The sequence below is a fragment of the Oncorhynchus nerka genome, linkage group LG28, assembly GCF_034236695.1.
Source record: "Oncorhynchus nerka isolate Pitt River linkage group LG28, Oner_Uvic_2.0, whole genome shotgun sequence".
Taxonomy (NCBI): domain Eukaryota; kingdom Metazoa; phylum Chordata; class Actinopteri; order Salmoniformes; family Salmonidae; genus Oncorhynchus; species Oncorhynchus nerka.
Window position 1 is genome coordinate 24,838,535 of NC_088423.1, and position 15,692 is coordinate 24,854,226.

The 15,692-nt window shown below is 41.1% G+C and overlaps 1 protein-coding gene across 3 annotated transcripts in view; it reads right to left on the bottom strand.

Moving 5' to 3' along the window:
- Window positions 1-410: 410 nt before the first annotated feature.
- The window catches only part of LOC115113039 (glutamate--cysteine ligase catalytic subunit-like), a 35,698-nt gene continuing 20,416 nt past the window's right edge, over window positions 411-15,692 (bottom strand). For 2 of the 3 annotated variants that reach the window (XM_029640236.2, XM_029640237.2), the window contains 14 exons: window positions 14,876-15,058; window positions 14,659-14,772; window positions 9,746-9,804; window positions 9,465-9,601; window positions 9,183-9,257; window positions 8,894-9,010; window positions 8,503-8,641; window positions 8,185-8,297; window positions 7,949-8,041; window positions 7,634-7,738; window positions 7,166-7,247; window positions 6,964-7,070; window positions 2,497-2,617; window positions 411-2,184 (listed from right to left, as the gene is read on the bottom strand). In XM_029640236.2, the coding sequence (XP_029496096.1) occupies window positions 2,003-2,184; window positions 2,497-2,617; window positions 6,964-7,070; window positions 7,166-7,247; window positions 7,634-7,738; window positions 7,949-8,041; window positions 8,185-8,297; window positions 8,503-8,641; window positions 8,894-9,010; window positions 9,183-9,257; window positions 9,465-9,601; window positions 9,746-9,804; window positions 14,659-14,772; window positions 14,876-15,058 (1,627 nt within the window). In that variant the 3' untranslated portion in view covers window positions 411-2,002. The remainder of the gene's footprint in view (window positions 2,185-2,496; window positions 2,618-6,963; window positions 7,071-7,165; window positions 7,248-7,633; window positions 7,739-7,948; window positions 8,042-8,184; window positions 8,298-8,502; window positions 8,642-8,893; window positions 9,011-9,182; window positions 9,258-9,464; window positions 9,602-9,745; window positions 9,805-14,658; window positions 14,773-14,875; window positions 15,059-15,692) is intronic. The other variant, XM_029640239.2, reaches the window with a different exon arrangement.

Below are 15,692 nucleotides of genomic sequence, written 5' to 3' on the forward strand. Positions count from 1 at the left end.
GCTAACCATGTTTGTGAGATAAAATTCTATATATTGGACCAGCTAATCTGGCATTTGCCAGATTGCCAATCCGCCCCTGTGTGATAGGATGGAGACTTGCTTAACTAGACTAAAAATGGCCACTTTTATACTATTCAAGCGTAGGCCTATATTTGTAGGGCGTGGAACATAATTCTTTACATCTGCACTGATTTTTTAAAATGTTTATGGGCAGATTTGATCCATCTTTAATATGTAACGTATAAAAGATGTTTACATTGATAAGATTGGTTCCTTTGGAGCGTTATGCCATTCAACAGTAATGTACATTTGGTATGCCACTAGCACCCTCTAGTGAATTAAAAGGTCTCATTCCACAATGAGCATATTATCGAGGAACCAGAACCAAGTAACCAAGATAAATACTGTACTTAGTGCTGTACACAGATTTATTCAATGAGACATTCCAACCAAATGCTAACATTCACTTCAATGTCATACTACTTTCTTAATGTTCTACTGTCATGTCAGCACAGCAAATCACACTTTTCATTTTACATTTCTCACAAAAACAAAAATTATTTCAGACAAATGCAGATATACCACATTTGGAAACGTAAGAACCCTTGTTAATGTTTGTAGAGCAGATGGAAGTATAGTTTACACTTAAATATTAAAGTGAACTTGTGTTCATTACATTTACCATGAACAGAAGAAAAATATTTACATATCCAATTACACATCAGATTGCATTTTGTTATGGTTTCTCTGTAACAGTATATACAACTTCAATACACCGGCTTCACCTTCGCAATGCACACATGCAATTCTATGTTCTCCATTAAAACTCAATTACACTGAAAAAAATATAAATGCAACATGCAACAATTTCACTGAGTTACAGGTCACAAGGAATCAGTCAATTTAAATAAATTCATTAGGCCCGAATACATAGATTTCACAACTGGAAATATAGATATGCATATTTTGGTCACAGATAAATAATGTAAATAAAAGTAGGGTCGTGGATCTGAACATCAGTCACTATCTGGTGTGACCACCATATGCATCATTCAGTGCAACATCTTCTTCGCATATAGTTGATCAGGCTATGATTATGGCATGTTGTCCCACTCCTCTGAGGTGGTGGCGGATGAATGGCACGATAATGGGCCTCGGGATCTCGTCACGGTATCTCTGTGCATTCAAATTGCCAACGATAAAATGTAATTGTGTTTGTTGTCCGTAGCTTATGCCTGCACATACCATAACCCCACCGCCAACATGGGGCACTCTGTTCACAACGTGAACATCAGAAAACCGCTCACACACACACACGATGCCATGTACAGTCTGCACGGTACAGTTGAAAACGGGATTCATCCGTGAAGAGCACACTTCTCCAGCGTGCCAGTGGCTATTGAAGGTGAACATTTGCCTACTGAAATTGATTACGACACCGAACTGCAGTCAGGTCAAGACCCTGGTGAGGATGACGAACGAGCACGCAGATTTGTTTCTGATTTTTTTTTTGCAGAAATTAATCAGTTGTACAAACCCACAGTTTCATCAGCTGTCTGGGGGGCTGGTCTCAGACAAAGAAGCCGGATGCAGAGGTCCTGGGCTGGCGTGGTTACAAGTGGTCTACAGCTGAGGCCGGTTGGACTTACTGCCAAATTCTCTTAAACGACATTGACATGACTTACGGTAGAGAAATTAAACATTAAATTCTCTGGCAACAGCTCTGGTGGACACTCCCTCAACTTGACTGCACAAAGGAGAAATGCCCACTAACATGGATGTAAACAAATTTGTGCACAAAAGTTGAGATTAATACATTTTGGGGATTTTTTATTTCAGCTCATGAAACCTGGGACCAACACTTTACATGTTGCGTTTATATTTTTGTTTAGTGTAGTTTGGACCACTTCTTTGTTCAGCCAGATATTTAGGCTCTCTTTTCACGTACATCATTGATGATGGACAACACATTAATTCATGGATTACAGCTGTGACAATTGGTTTATTTGCCCCGATTGACTGGGTCTCCAAAAAGTTCTGGGCATCGCTCCTCTCCTTTTGAGATACTGTCACACTTGCGGAGTAAGTCGTAGTTTATTTTGTCAGTTATTACGCTGTCTTGCTTGTATTGAGTGTGCTTGTCGACAAACTCCCTCATCCACTTTGCTATGGTCATCAGTTCACCTACATCAGCAACAAGGAGAAAGATCATGATTTTGGGGGGATTTGATCATTAAGATGTTACACTAACAGATACACCAAAACCAAACAAGTTAATGTTTGGCATTTATAATCATATACATTTTCATGTGGCTTCAGTTCAGATTCAACACGAATGCACAAAGAGCTACCAAACCTTTTTGACAGTGTCAGGGAGCAAAATGTGCCTTCCACTATTAGAATGCTGCGTGCTTTCACGAAATCCTATGGGCCACAAAAACATGTTACCCAACCCAGTGTCAAATTGTCATTGTCCATTTGCTAAATATACTGTACCTGAGGCGCGTCTCTTGATGAGCTTCAGGTAGTTCAGGATGGTGCATCTTGTATCGACGTCCACCTCCATGTTTTCCAGGTAGCAGTTAAGGATTGGTATCAGCCCTTGAAAAACTCCTTCCTAAATGATAAGAAACAACAACTGTTATAGTTGAAACTCAAGAGTGCAGACAGAGTGTTATCCTACGAAGCAAGCTAGATCTACTCCGGCTTTTAGAAATCTAGCCAGCTTCATCCATACTACGAAGGTGGATATTGTTGGTTTGCCCGCGAAAAATGGGCTACTTTGAAAACAATGTCACAGGGTGAAAACGTATTGGTCGGAGGTTGCAGGATTTTGGGCCACTTCTAAATTGCACCGCAGTTGCCATGGAATTTTTCTTTAATTATTATTATTTTATTTCACTGTGACCTGCTACGGCTGACTATCAGGCAGTGAGTGGTGAGGAGGGAGGCAGTCATGACAAGCGATTTGAAAACAACAAACGATTTAATTAGCACTAGCTAGATACTTCTCCCACTATAATTCTTGTTTGCCTCGTTCGTTGTATCCTGACCGCCCCCCAGTCCTACTAATCACTAGCCTACTAGAGGCAACACAGCAAGGGAGAGAAACTAAGAAATAGTCATCCAACAGTTTCAGAAAGAAAAATCGAAGAATGTGCTTTCTCACTTGGTATGTTGCCAGGGCTTTAAATTAAGGTTGTCCAGTCCTTCCGGGGACGCAAAAAACAAGTCTGGGATGGTTTAAACAGATTCTGGGACAACTACCGTACATCAAATATTTAAAAAGCAATAATGCTAATGCAACAGATCAGAACATTTATCTTAAAATGTTTATAAAATATTATTTCTTCACATTATAAGTGCAGCAATGCGCATATGGCAGTAGGTTACGGGAGAAGGTTCCAAAATGCAATTAGCGGGAACACACTGTTCTAAAACGCGCATGGCACATGCAAGCGTTTTCATGTGACACATAAATATGCTATAAATTTAGAAAGCGGAGATCTAAAGATGCAACAACTAGTATGGGTGTCTAATATGAGTAGGATGTGCCTTTCCCTGGTGGACAAGGAAGTCTATTTGAAAACCAATAGAATAATAGAAAATACTGGTTTCAATGGCACATTTTATAGTGTTTATAAAAGAATTCCCTCAACATATGGTCTGATTTTTGCCTTATAAAATGACGTAAAACCTCCAGGTTTTGAACAGTTAAGTTTATGATTAAATAGTTGCAAAATGGGTAATGTGTGCATTGTGCAAGACACTGGCCTTTCTCTTGGCTCATGGCCATTTGATCTGAACGAATCATTCAGAGTATGTCAACAGAATCAAGACTATGTTAATTATCCGACATTACTGTCAAACATGCCTGGCTTTTAGACTTTATGTATTTCAAAGTTTCATTGAAGTTAAGCTACATGTTCTGGCGCCTCCATGTCAGCATCGGTGTGGACATGATAGGTTACATGCATATTGGCTACAGCCTAGGCTACACTTTTACATGTAGGTTAATTATTTCTGTACATTTATGCAAAATATTGTTCCAATGTTGGTCATTTTAGAGGATAATTTTTTTATGTACATTTCTGGCTCAGTTGACAGCTGTATTTATCTATCAGTAGTAGGCAACTCATTAACTTTTGTGAAGGACCTAGGTCCTATGACCATAGCCATGTTGTGGCATATCAACCCCCCCAAAAATGAACTCGGCAAAAAAAGAAATCCCTTTCAAAGATAATTTGTAAAAATGCAAATAACTTCACAGATCTTCATTGTAAAGGGTTTAAATACTGTTTCCCAGTCTTGTTCAGCGAACCATAAACAATTAATGAACATGCACCTGTGGAACAGTCGTTAAGACACTAACAGCTTGCAGATGGTAGGCAATTAAGGTCACAGTTATGAAAACGTAGGACACTAAAGAGGCCTTTCTACTGACTCTGAAAAACACCAAAAGAAAGATGCCCAGGGTCCCTGCTTATCTGCGTGAACGTGCCTTAGGCATGCTGCAAGGAGGCATGAGGACTGCAGATGAGGCCAGGGCAATAAATTGCAATGTCCATACTGTGAGACGCCTAAGACAGCGCTACAGGGAGACAGGACGGACAGCTGATTGTCCTCACAGTGGCAGACCACGTGTAACAACACCTGCACAGAATCGGTACATCCAAACATCACAGCTGCGGGACAGGTACAGGATGGAAACTGCCCGAGTTACACCAGGAACGCACAATCCCTCCATCAGTGCTCAGACTGTCCGCAATAGGCTGAGAGAGGCTGGACTGAGGGCTTGTAGGCCTGTTGTAAGGCAGGTCCTCACCAGACATCACCAGCAACAACGTCACCTATGGGCACAAACCCACAGTTACTGGACCAGACAGGACTTGCAAAAAGTGCTCTCCTCTAACGAGTCACGGTTTTGTCTCACCAGGGGTGATGGTTGGATTCGCATTTATCGTCGAAGGAATGAGCGTTATACGAAGGCCTGTACTCTGGAGCGGGATAGATTTGGAGGTGGAGGGTCCGTCATGGTTTGGGACGATGTGTCACAGCATCATCAGGTTGAGCTTGTTGTCATTGCAGGCAATCTCAACGCTGTGTGTTACAGGGAAGACATCCTCCTCCCTCATGTGGTACCCTTCCTGTAGGGTCATCCTGACATGACCCTCCAGCATGACAATGCCACCAGCCATACGGCTCGTTCTGTGCGTGATTTCCTGCAAGACAGGAATGTCAGTGTTCTGCCATGGCAAGCGAAGAGCATGGATCTCAATCCCATTGAGCACATCTGGGACCTGTTGGATCGGAGGGTGAGGGGTAGGGCTATTCCCCCTAGAAATGTCTGGGAACTTGCAGGTGCCTTGGTGGAACAGTGGGGTAGCATCTCACAGCAAGAACTGGCAAATCTGGTGCAGTCCATGAGGAGACGCACTGCAGTACTTAATGCAGCTTGTGGCCACACCAGATACTGCTACTTTTGTGGCAACTCCTCTGGCAACTCTGTTGCTGCGAGAGAGAAAAAAAAAAAAAAAAAAAAACTTGGGCCAGTTTTCAGGCTTGGGCGGGTTTTGAGTGGTCATTGGGATAGACATTTTAGCTAGACCTGGCAACCCCGCGTTGGCGTGTAGCTAAATCTAGCAGGCTTGTAACTGCACATGTATAAACAACATTGCTAGTCAAACACAGAATTCTTCATCGAGACATTACTGAAACATCAAACATGGGTGAGTCCGTGCCATTTTCATTTGTGCTGAAATCAAAATGAAAGAACAGTTGTCTTGCAAATTCAACATGCTATGGTGTGAAATAGGCTTTTAGAAGTGCAGTCTGTTTTATTATTTATCGTCATTGCCGGCTTTGCATGATCACCATCTTCCAACTAATATCACTCCCGAGGAACAGCTTGTTGCATTGATACCATAGACGGGTTTTGGAACCTCTAACCACCCTGGCAACTTGACTGTTAAACTCATGGGTACACTAACAATGGCTGCCAGTCTTGACTTAAATGGGAACTGCCTTTATGGATTATACACTACATGACCAAAATATGTGGATGTTGGAACATTGCTGTGGGGACTTGCTTCCATTCAGCAACAAGCGCATTAGTGAGGTCGGCACTGATGTTTGGCGATTAGGCCTGCTCGTAGTAGGCGTTCCAAACACCCAAAGGTGTTAAATATGGTTGTGGTCAAACCATTTCTGGATGGACCTCGCTTTGTCATGCAAAGACATGAAAGTGTCTTCCTCAAACTGTTGCCACAAAGTTGGAAGCACAGAATCGTCTAGAATGTCATTGTATGCTGTAGCATTAAGCTTTCCCATCACTGGAACTAAGGGGCCTAGGCTGAACCATGAAAAACAGCCCCAAACCATTATTTCTCCAAACTTTACAGTTGGCACTATGCATTGAGGCAGGTAGTGTTCTCCTGGCTTCCGCCAAACCCAGATTCTTCCGTCAGAATGCCAGATGGTGAACTGTGATTCATCACTCCAGAGAACGCATTTCCACTGCTCCAGAGTCCAATGGCGGCAAAATATACACCACTTCGCGGCTGAGCCATTGTTGCTCTTAGATGTTTCCACTTCACAATAACAGCACTTACAGTTGACTGGGGCAGCTCTAGTAGGGCAGAAATGTGACGAACTGACTTGTTGGAAATGTGGCATCCTATGAAATGTGGCATCCTATTTAATTAGTCTTCAACTCGTGGCTCAGACACTTCATTCCGGATAAATGGAGTTCTCTGAGTTAGCCTGTTCGAAGCAGGTTAGTTCTGAAGGATTTGTTGCCATAGAAATGTATCTGGCTAAAAGGTGAGCCACTTTCGTGGTACCGGTTATCCACATTTGAACTCAAGAGTTGACTAAAGTTACCTTACGAACTCCTCAAACCTGATTTGCAGTAAAGGGCTCAGGAGAAAGATATATTAAATTAGAAATATTATTCATAAGCACCTTTCCATTGATGATTGTGTCAATGCTCATCAGTATGTACTCATTGTCACCCTCACTGTCCAAGCCGTTCTGGGCCGCTGAGGAGCTATCGAGGACAGGGTTACAGCCTATGACACAAGAGAAGAGGAAGCATTAAACTGTTTAGGCATTGACAAAACGCGCCCCGACCAGATTTCAAAACACTGGACTTGTATCATCTCACCTTTATAGATGTCCTTCCGGAAGTAAAACATGCCCTCTTGGACTGCATTTCTTTCCTGGGCCACTTTCATGTTTTCGTCAACCTGTTCAAAGACAAGACAAAGCACACTAAAACAAATGGTGTTATATCACAGACCTATACAGTGCATTCGGAAAGTATTCAGACACATTACATTTTTCCACATTTTGTTAGGTTACAGCCTTATTCTAAAATTGATTAAATAGTTTTCCTCATCAATTTACACACAATACCCCATTATGACAAAGCAAAAAACAGGTTTAGAAATTTTAGCAAAGGTATTAAAAATTAAAAAACAGAAATACCTTATTTACGTAAGTATTCAGACCCATTGCTATGAGACTCGAAAGTGAATGTACTGGGAACTCCACAAAAACAACCAGTCTAACTTAATTGAATTTCATAAAATTCAGCGAATGAAAAGTGTAACAAGAACAACCACATTCTCACCTTTGACAAGGGGATGAGAAAGTCTAGTTTATAGGACAGGATAACCCTGGTGAGCAGGACGATGAAAACAACGTAAGCAGAGTTTTCAAAATCGGTAAGTTGCACCTGAAATAAAAGAAAACGTCCACTAAATATTTCTACACTAACATTGTACAAAAATAAGTTATGACACAGTACATGTAAATCCTGTTGCAAGCATTGTTTGTTCACGTAACACTATTTAGCAGACATGCATAAATTGCCAATGAGCGCATTTCAGGTAAATATCCAAATTATATTCAATCTTTTGTGTCAGAGTTGTAAGGCTTATGCTACCTCCATGGGGCGGAACTCAACTCGCCATCCGATGTCCGAGTTTGGAGGAGGAGGTTTGAACCTCATTGTCTGCCAGTTGGTTGACTGCAGATTCTACAAGAGAGACATGACATGGAAAATATATTTTGATTATATAAACAAAAAATCCTCCTTTTAAAATCTGTCACAAGCATTGGTCTGGTTTTCAGCAGTAATGCAGCCACAGTAAGTCAGTATAGGGTGGGTATCATTTTAACCTCAAAGTGATCCGACTCGTTTTCATCATCCAGGTGAATTTTCTCCTCAAAGAGTGACAGCGGGTCCCGGATGAAAAGATGGGCTATGTGTTGGGCCAGCAGTTTGTCGATCCCTACAAAACACAGATTCTGATCACGTCTCTATAGAACATTTTATGATTAAAACAAATCTAATTTTAAAAAATTTAAACCTTGTCATACAGGCAGTTTCAATGCTTAAACAATACATCACTTTTTGTATGATTATTTTACTACTCATTTTAAAATAATATTCTCCCCAGTCACTTATCATTCAACATGTTCTGTTACAGTGTTTACCTGCATCCAGCAACTGTTTGTTGATCTCCTCATCTATTGTCAGATCTATGTCATTGTACTTATCGCCACAACTGGAGAGGTAGCTGTCAATTGAATCATATCTTGATTTCAAGATTCGAAATTTGTTGCTTTTCAAAGGCTGCAAAGACAACATTTTCATAGACATTAAAAGACCATGAATATGAAAAGTAGGAAAATCTTCTCACAATTCAAGAAACAAATAACTGAAAACCTGCTCTGACTAACGTTACATTTGAATACCAGGAAATCAACAGAGAAATTCATAATGCCTATCTGAGCCGGACACTCAACCCCCTGAAGCAACTAGCGACAAGCGAGTGGGCCTTATTTCTTTAATTAGGGGCCAGTTTTTCATGATTCATCTGCTCACCTCCAGCCCTCTCTCTTCCCCGGTCCTGTCATCCACCGAGGCAGAAATAACTCCCCAGCGACAATCAATGTCTGACACATAGCCTCTGTAAAACGGCGAAGCAGCACTGAGGGCCATCTGTAAACGATCAACAATTAGCTTTCCAGTTTCCAACACACAAAAAGCACTCGAAACAACCAAAGCATTATTGAATACTGTAATGATTCAAACAAAGCCATTTACGACACCTTTGATTAAAAAAATTACTACTTGATGCAATTTTTCTGTACATTTTCTAAGCATATCTTACCACTATGGGGCAGAATGTTGCTAGTTGGTCATAAAGGTACCTCGCCTCTTCAATGCTGCAAGCTTGGAATGTCACCTGGAAAAACATAAAAAGGTTCAAGTTAATTTAAGGACTAATCAACAGGCTTATATAAACATGCCCACAACCTTTAAAAAATATTCTCTAGTCTAGTATATGAACACGTAATTTATGATGTGCGACTGAAAAAAGGAACATGCATCCAAAGACAAACAAATAACGACAGTATACAATGTTACTATTAGTATAATGTGTAGCATATACCTGAAGACAGCAGTTGCCCATTCCGAAGCCCATGGCATCCATGTAGATGTGATCAGGGAGAGCTGCTCTGGCGGCCTCCCCATCATCCTCCGGAAACTTCTCCACAAATGGAGATGGAGTGCACTTGTCTTTAAAGACTAACAAGGAGAAAGAAGCAGTGAAAAATAGATACCGATAAGTATGTATCCTAAATTTGACCAGTGAAAATGACAAAATGTATTTGACTGAGTGGTGTAACTGTTAAGTGCAAATGGTGAAGACCGATTTTTATTTACACTTACTGGGTACGTTGATCACTACCTTCTCTCCTCTTCTGTGACGAATGTTTCTGGTCAGGGTGCTGAAAAAACATTCACAAATTTCTGTATTCAAGGGAATTCAAAAAAAGAGCTCAAACTTGACATATCATAGCAGTGAGACAACATACTGCAAATATACAATATATACACAAACGTATGTGGACACCCATTCAAATTAGTGGATTTCGCTATTTCAGCCACACATGCTGACAGGTGTATACAATCGAGCACAAAGCCATGCAATCTCCATAGACAAACATTGACAGTAGAACAGCCTTTCTGAAGAGCTCAGTGACTTTCAACACGGCACCGTAATAGGATGCCACCTTTCCAACAAGTCAGGTCGTCAGATTTCTGCCCTGCTGGAGCTGCCCTGGTCAAGTGTAAGTGCTGTTATTGTGAAGTGGAAACATCTAGGAGCAACAACATCTCAGCCAGACCTCAGTAATGATCTTGTGGCTGAATAGAAGCAAGTCCCCGCAGCAATGTTCCAACTAGTGGTCGAAGAATTAATCTGAATGGCCGATTAATTAGGGCGCCGATTTTGCGGATTTAAATTTAGACCTTTAACTAGGCAAGTCAGTTAAGAACACATTCTTATTTTCAATGACGGCTTAGGAACGGTGGGTTAACTACCTTATTCAGGGGCAGAACGACAGATTTTCACCTTGTCGGCTCGGGGGATCCAATCTTGCAACCTTACAGTTAACTAGTCCAACGCTCTAACCACCTGCCTCTCATTGCACTCCACAAGGAGCCTGCCTGTTACACGAATGCAGTAGAAGCCAAGGTAAGTTGCTAGCTAGCATTATACTTATCTTATAAAAAACAACCAATCAATAATAAATCACTAGTTATAACTACACATGGTTGATGATATTACTTGTTTATCTAGCATGTCCTGCGTTGCATATAATCGATGCAACGCTGGGGGATGATTTAACAAAAGCACATTTGCGAAAAAAATCACAATCGTTGGACGACTGGACCTAACCATAAACACCAATGCCTTTCTTAAAATCAATACACAGAAGTATATATTTTTAAACCTGCATATTTAGCTAAAAGAAATCCAGGTTAGCAGGCAATATTAACCAGGTGAATTTGTTTAATTTCTCTTGCGTTCATTGCACGCAGAGTCAGGGTATATGCAACCGTTTGGGCAGCCTGGCTCATTGCGAACTAATTTGCCAGAATTTTACATAATTATGACATAACATTGAAGGTTGTGCAATGTAACAAGAATATTTAGACTTAGGGATGCCACCGATTAGATAAAATACAGACCGGTTCCGTATTTCACTGAAATAAACGTTTTGTTTTCGAAATTATAGTTTCTGGATTCGACCATATTAATGACCAAAGGCTCGTATTTCTGTGTGTTATGTTATAACTAAGTCTGATTTGATAGAGCAGTCTGACTGAGCGATGGTAGGCAGCAGCAGGCTCGTAAGCATTCATTCAAACAGCACTTTCATGCGTTTTGCCAGCAGCTCTTGGCAAGCACAGCGCTGTTTATGACTTCAAGCCTATCAGCCTAATGGCTGGTGTAACCGATGTGAAATGGTTAGCTGGGTGTGCGCTAATAGAGTTTCAAACGTCACTCGCTGAGAGAAATAGTCCTATAAATACTATATTAACTACAACCTAAAACCTCTTACCTTGGAATATTGAAGTCTCATGTTAAAAGGAACCACCAACTTTCATATGTTCTCATGTTCTGAGCAAGGAACTTAAACGTTAGCTTTCTTACATGGCGCATATTGCACTTTTACTTTCTTCTCCAACACTGTTTTTGCATTATTTAAACCAAATTGAACACGTTTCATTATTTATTTGAGGCTAAATGGATTTTTATTCATGTATTATATTAAGTTAAAATAAGTGTTCATTCAGTGTTGTTGTAATTGTCATTATTGCACATTTTTAAAAAGTTAAAAATTGGCAGATTAATCGGTATCGGCTTTTTTGGTCCTCCAATAACCGGTATCAGCGTTGAAAAATCATAATCGGTCGATCTATGGTTCCAACATCTACTGGAAAGCCTTCCCAGAAGAGTGGAGGTTGTTGTGGCAGCAAAGGGGGGACCAACTCCATATTAATGCCCATGATTTTGGACAGATGTTCGAAGAGCAGGTGTCCACATACTATTGGTCATGTAGTGTATATGTGGAACAAAGGTAGCGCAGGTTCTTATACTCAGCTGGCCCCTCCCCAGATTGTGTTAAACGCTCTACAACAAAGCTTTTAGTGTCCAACATGCTTTCTCTGCCCTTAACCTTGTTCTGAACACCTGCAAAACAAAAAGGTAATGTGGTTTGGTAAGAAGAATGCCCCTCTCCCCACCAGTGTGCTTACTACCTCTGAGGGTTTAGAGCTTGAGGTAGTCACATCATATCTGTACTTGGGAGTATGGCTAGATGGTACATTGTCCTTCTCTCAGCAAACATCAAAGCTGCAGGCTAAGGTTAAATCTCTATTGTAGTCGTTCCTCTTTCAACCCAGCTGCCAAACTAACGCTGATTCAGATGACCATCCTACCCACGCTAGACTACGGAGACGTAATTTATAGATTGGCAGGTAAGGGCGCTCTCGAGCGGCAAGATGTTCTTTACAGTTGGGATTTTCCACCAATGCTCCTTATAGGACACATCACTGCACTCTATACTCCTCTGTAAACTGGTTCTCTGTATACATGTCTCAAGACCCACTGGTTGATGCCTATTATGCCTATCCTCTTAGGCCTCCCCCCCCTTATCTGAGATACCTACTGCAGCCCGCATCCTCCACATACAACACCTGATCTGCCAGTCACATTCTGCTAAGGATCCCCAAAGCGCAAACTTTCCTGGGTCGCTCCTCTTTTCAGTTCGCTTCAACAAACACTCAAACTGGACTGTTCTCTCTCCATCTCTTCATTCAAAGACTAAATCTTACTGACAGTTGTGCCTGCTTCACATGATGCATAGTTGTCTCTGCCTTCTTGCCCTTTGTGTCGTTGTCTGTGCCCAATAATGTTTGTACCATGTTTTGTGCTGCTACCATGTGTCGCTGCCATGCTGTTTTCTTAGGTCTCTCTTTATGTAGTGTTGTCGTGATGAGTTTTGCCCTGTTTTTTTAATATTAATATATATATATTTTTTTTTAAACAGCGCCCATCCCCGCAGGAGGCCTTTTGGTAGGCCATCATTGTAAATAAGGATTTGTTCTTAACCGACTTGCCTAGTTAAAGGTTAAATAATACACACAGAGTTGAAGTCGGAAATGTACTTACACCTAGCAAATACATTTAAACTCAGTTTCCCAATTCCTGACATTTAATCCAAGTAAAAGTTCCCTGTCTTAGGTGAGTTAGGATCACCACCTAATTTTAATGTGAAATGTCAGAATAATAGTAGAGAGAATGATTTATTTCAGCTTTTATTTCTTTCATCACATTCCCAGTGGATAGGACATTTACACACACTCAATTAGTATTTTGTAGCATTGCCTTCAAATTGTTTAACTTGGGTCAAACATTTCAGGTAGCCTTCCACAAGTTGGATGAATTTTTCCCCATTCCTCCTGACAGAGCTGGTGTAACGGATTCAGGTTTGTCAGCCTCCTTGCTCTCACATGCTTTTTCAATTCTGCCCACAAATGTTCTTTTGAATGGAGGTCAGGGCTTTGTGATGGCCACTCCAATACCTTGACTTTGTTGTCCGTAAGCCATTTTGCCACAACTTTGGAAGTATGCTTGGGGTCATTGTCCATTTGGAAGACCCATTTGCGACCAAGCTTTAACTTCCTGACTGATGTCTTGAGATGTTGCTTTAATATATCCACAATTTCCCCCCCTCATGATGCCATCTATTTCGTGAAGTGCACCAGTCCCTCCTGCAGCAAGGCACCCCTGCAGCAAGGCACCCCCACAAGCTGCCACCCTCGTGCTTCATGGTTGGGATGGTGTTCTTCGACTTGCAAGCCTCCCTAAAGCCTCTACCCTCCAAACATGATGGTCATTATGGCCAAACAGTTCTATTTTTGTTTCATCAGACCATAGTACATTTCTCCAAAAAGTACGATCTTTGTCCCCATGTGCAGTTGCATACCGTAGTCTGGCTTTTTTATGGTGGTTTTGGAGCAGTGGCTTCTTCCTTGCTGAGTTGCCTTTCAGGTTACGTTGATATAGGACTCGTTTTACTGTGGATATTGATACTTTTGTACCCATTTCCTCCAGAATGTTCACAAGGTCCTTTGCTGTTGTTCTGGGGTTGATTTTCACTTTTCGCAGTAAAGTACATTCCTCTCTAAGAGACAGAACGAGTCTCCTTCCTGAGCGGTATGACGGCTGCACGGTCCCATGGTGTTAATACTTGCGTACTATTGTTTGTACAGATGAAAGTGGTACCTTCAGGCGTTTGGAAATTTCTCCCAAGGATGAACCAGACTTGTGGAGGTCTACAATGTTTTTTCTGAGGTCTTGGCTGATTTCTTTGGATTTTCCCATGATGTCAAGCAAAGAGGCACTGAGTTTGAAGGTAGGCCTTGAAATACATCCACAGGTACACCTCCAATTGACTCAAATTATGTTAATTAGCCTATCAGAAGCTTCTAAAGCCATAACATCATTTTATGGAATTTTCAAAGCTGTTTAAAGGCACAGTCAACATAGTGTATGTAAACTTCTGAGCCACTGGAATTGTGATACAGTGAATTATAAGTCAAATAATTGCATGCATGACACAAGAAAAAATGACTTGTGTCATGCACAAAGTTGATGTCCTAACTGACATGCCATAAACTATAGTTTGTTAACAAGAAATTTGTGGAGTGGTTGAAAAACACGTTTTAATGACGCCAATCTAAGTGTATGTAAACTTCTGACACACATACATATATACATTCAAGCCTACCTGAATCTTGGGTGTCCGTTTATGGCTTCATCTGGGAAGAACAGTGATTTGGACACTCCTTTTTCAACAGGTGTTGGGTTGTACTCTGGCTGGGTGAAGCCTGGACAACCTAACCTAAAACCATTGTTACAAGAATAACAATAATGTTAAGGTACTATAAATGAAATAAACAAAGTTTCAAATGGTTGAGTGAGTGACAAAATAGGTACTAAACTACCTTGGGAATGATGTGATGGTGGCAAGGGTTTCATTCTTATTCAGCACAGATGAGGCCTCTCGCCTCCTCTTTCCCATGTTGTCCTCCACCGTGTTGAACTCTGACATCGTCCCACCGTATGGCTGCCCCGGAGTCCCTTCGATCATGTAGCTGCCATACTCTGGCCTCCAAAGGGTAGGATGGCTACAAATAAAAACAAAGCATTAAAAAAATTTAAAAAATAAAAGCCCATTTCCGTATTTAGAGGCCAAATGAATAATGTAAACAAGGTCCTTGATCAGATAGATCAGCATAACACAATGGACTCTTTCACATTAAAGTAAACATGTTTGTTTTTTTATCTAATGTGAGACACTATGTCAGCAGGGGGGAAAATGCTGTGTTTGTGCTTCAGGGCACGTGCTCTTCAGTATGTGCGACAGAGGCAGTAATGAGGAATGCTACAGCTCTAGCTACAATTCCCCACTGACACTGGTATTTCCCCTGGGTTAAGTAGGCTTCACAGATTTAGGACATCATGGGCAGTAGGCAAGCAGACCATTACTGTGGGGCTTGTACAAATACAAGTACATCAAATAGAGATTAAGGCTTTTTAACCTGCAGAAGTAATTTATCAGCCCACGGTGTAGCGGGCAGGGTGACTCAAGTGTTTTTGTAAGAGCATCGTTAAAAAAACATTTTTTTTTAAGAAAGTAAAACTCATGCTAAAGTTGCATACATGTAAAGTAGCTTTTGCATGAGCAAGCCATAAGGGAAGCTCCTTCATGTATTTTTAAAGTTGCTAAAGAGGCTAATGGAACACTGTCTTATTCAGTGA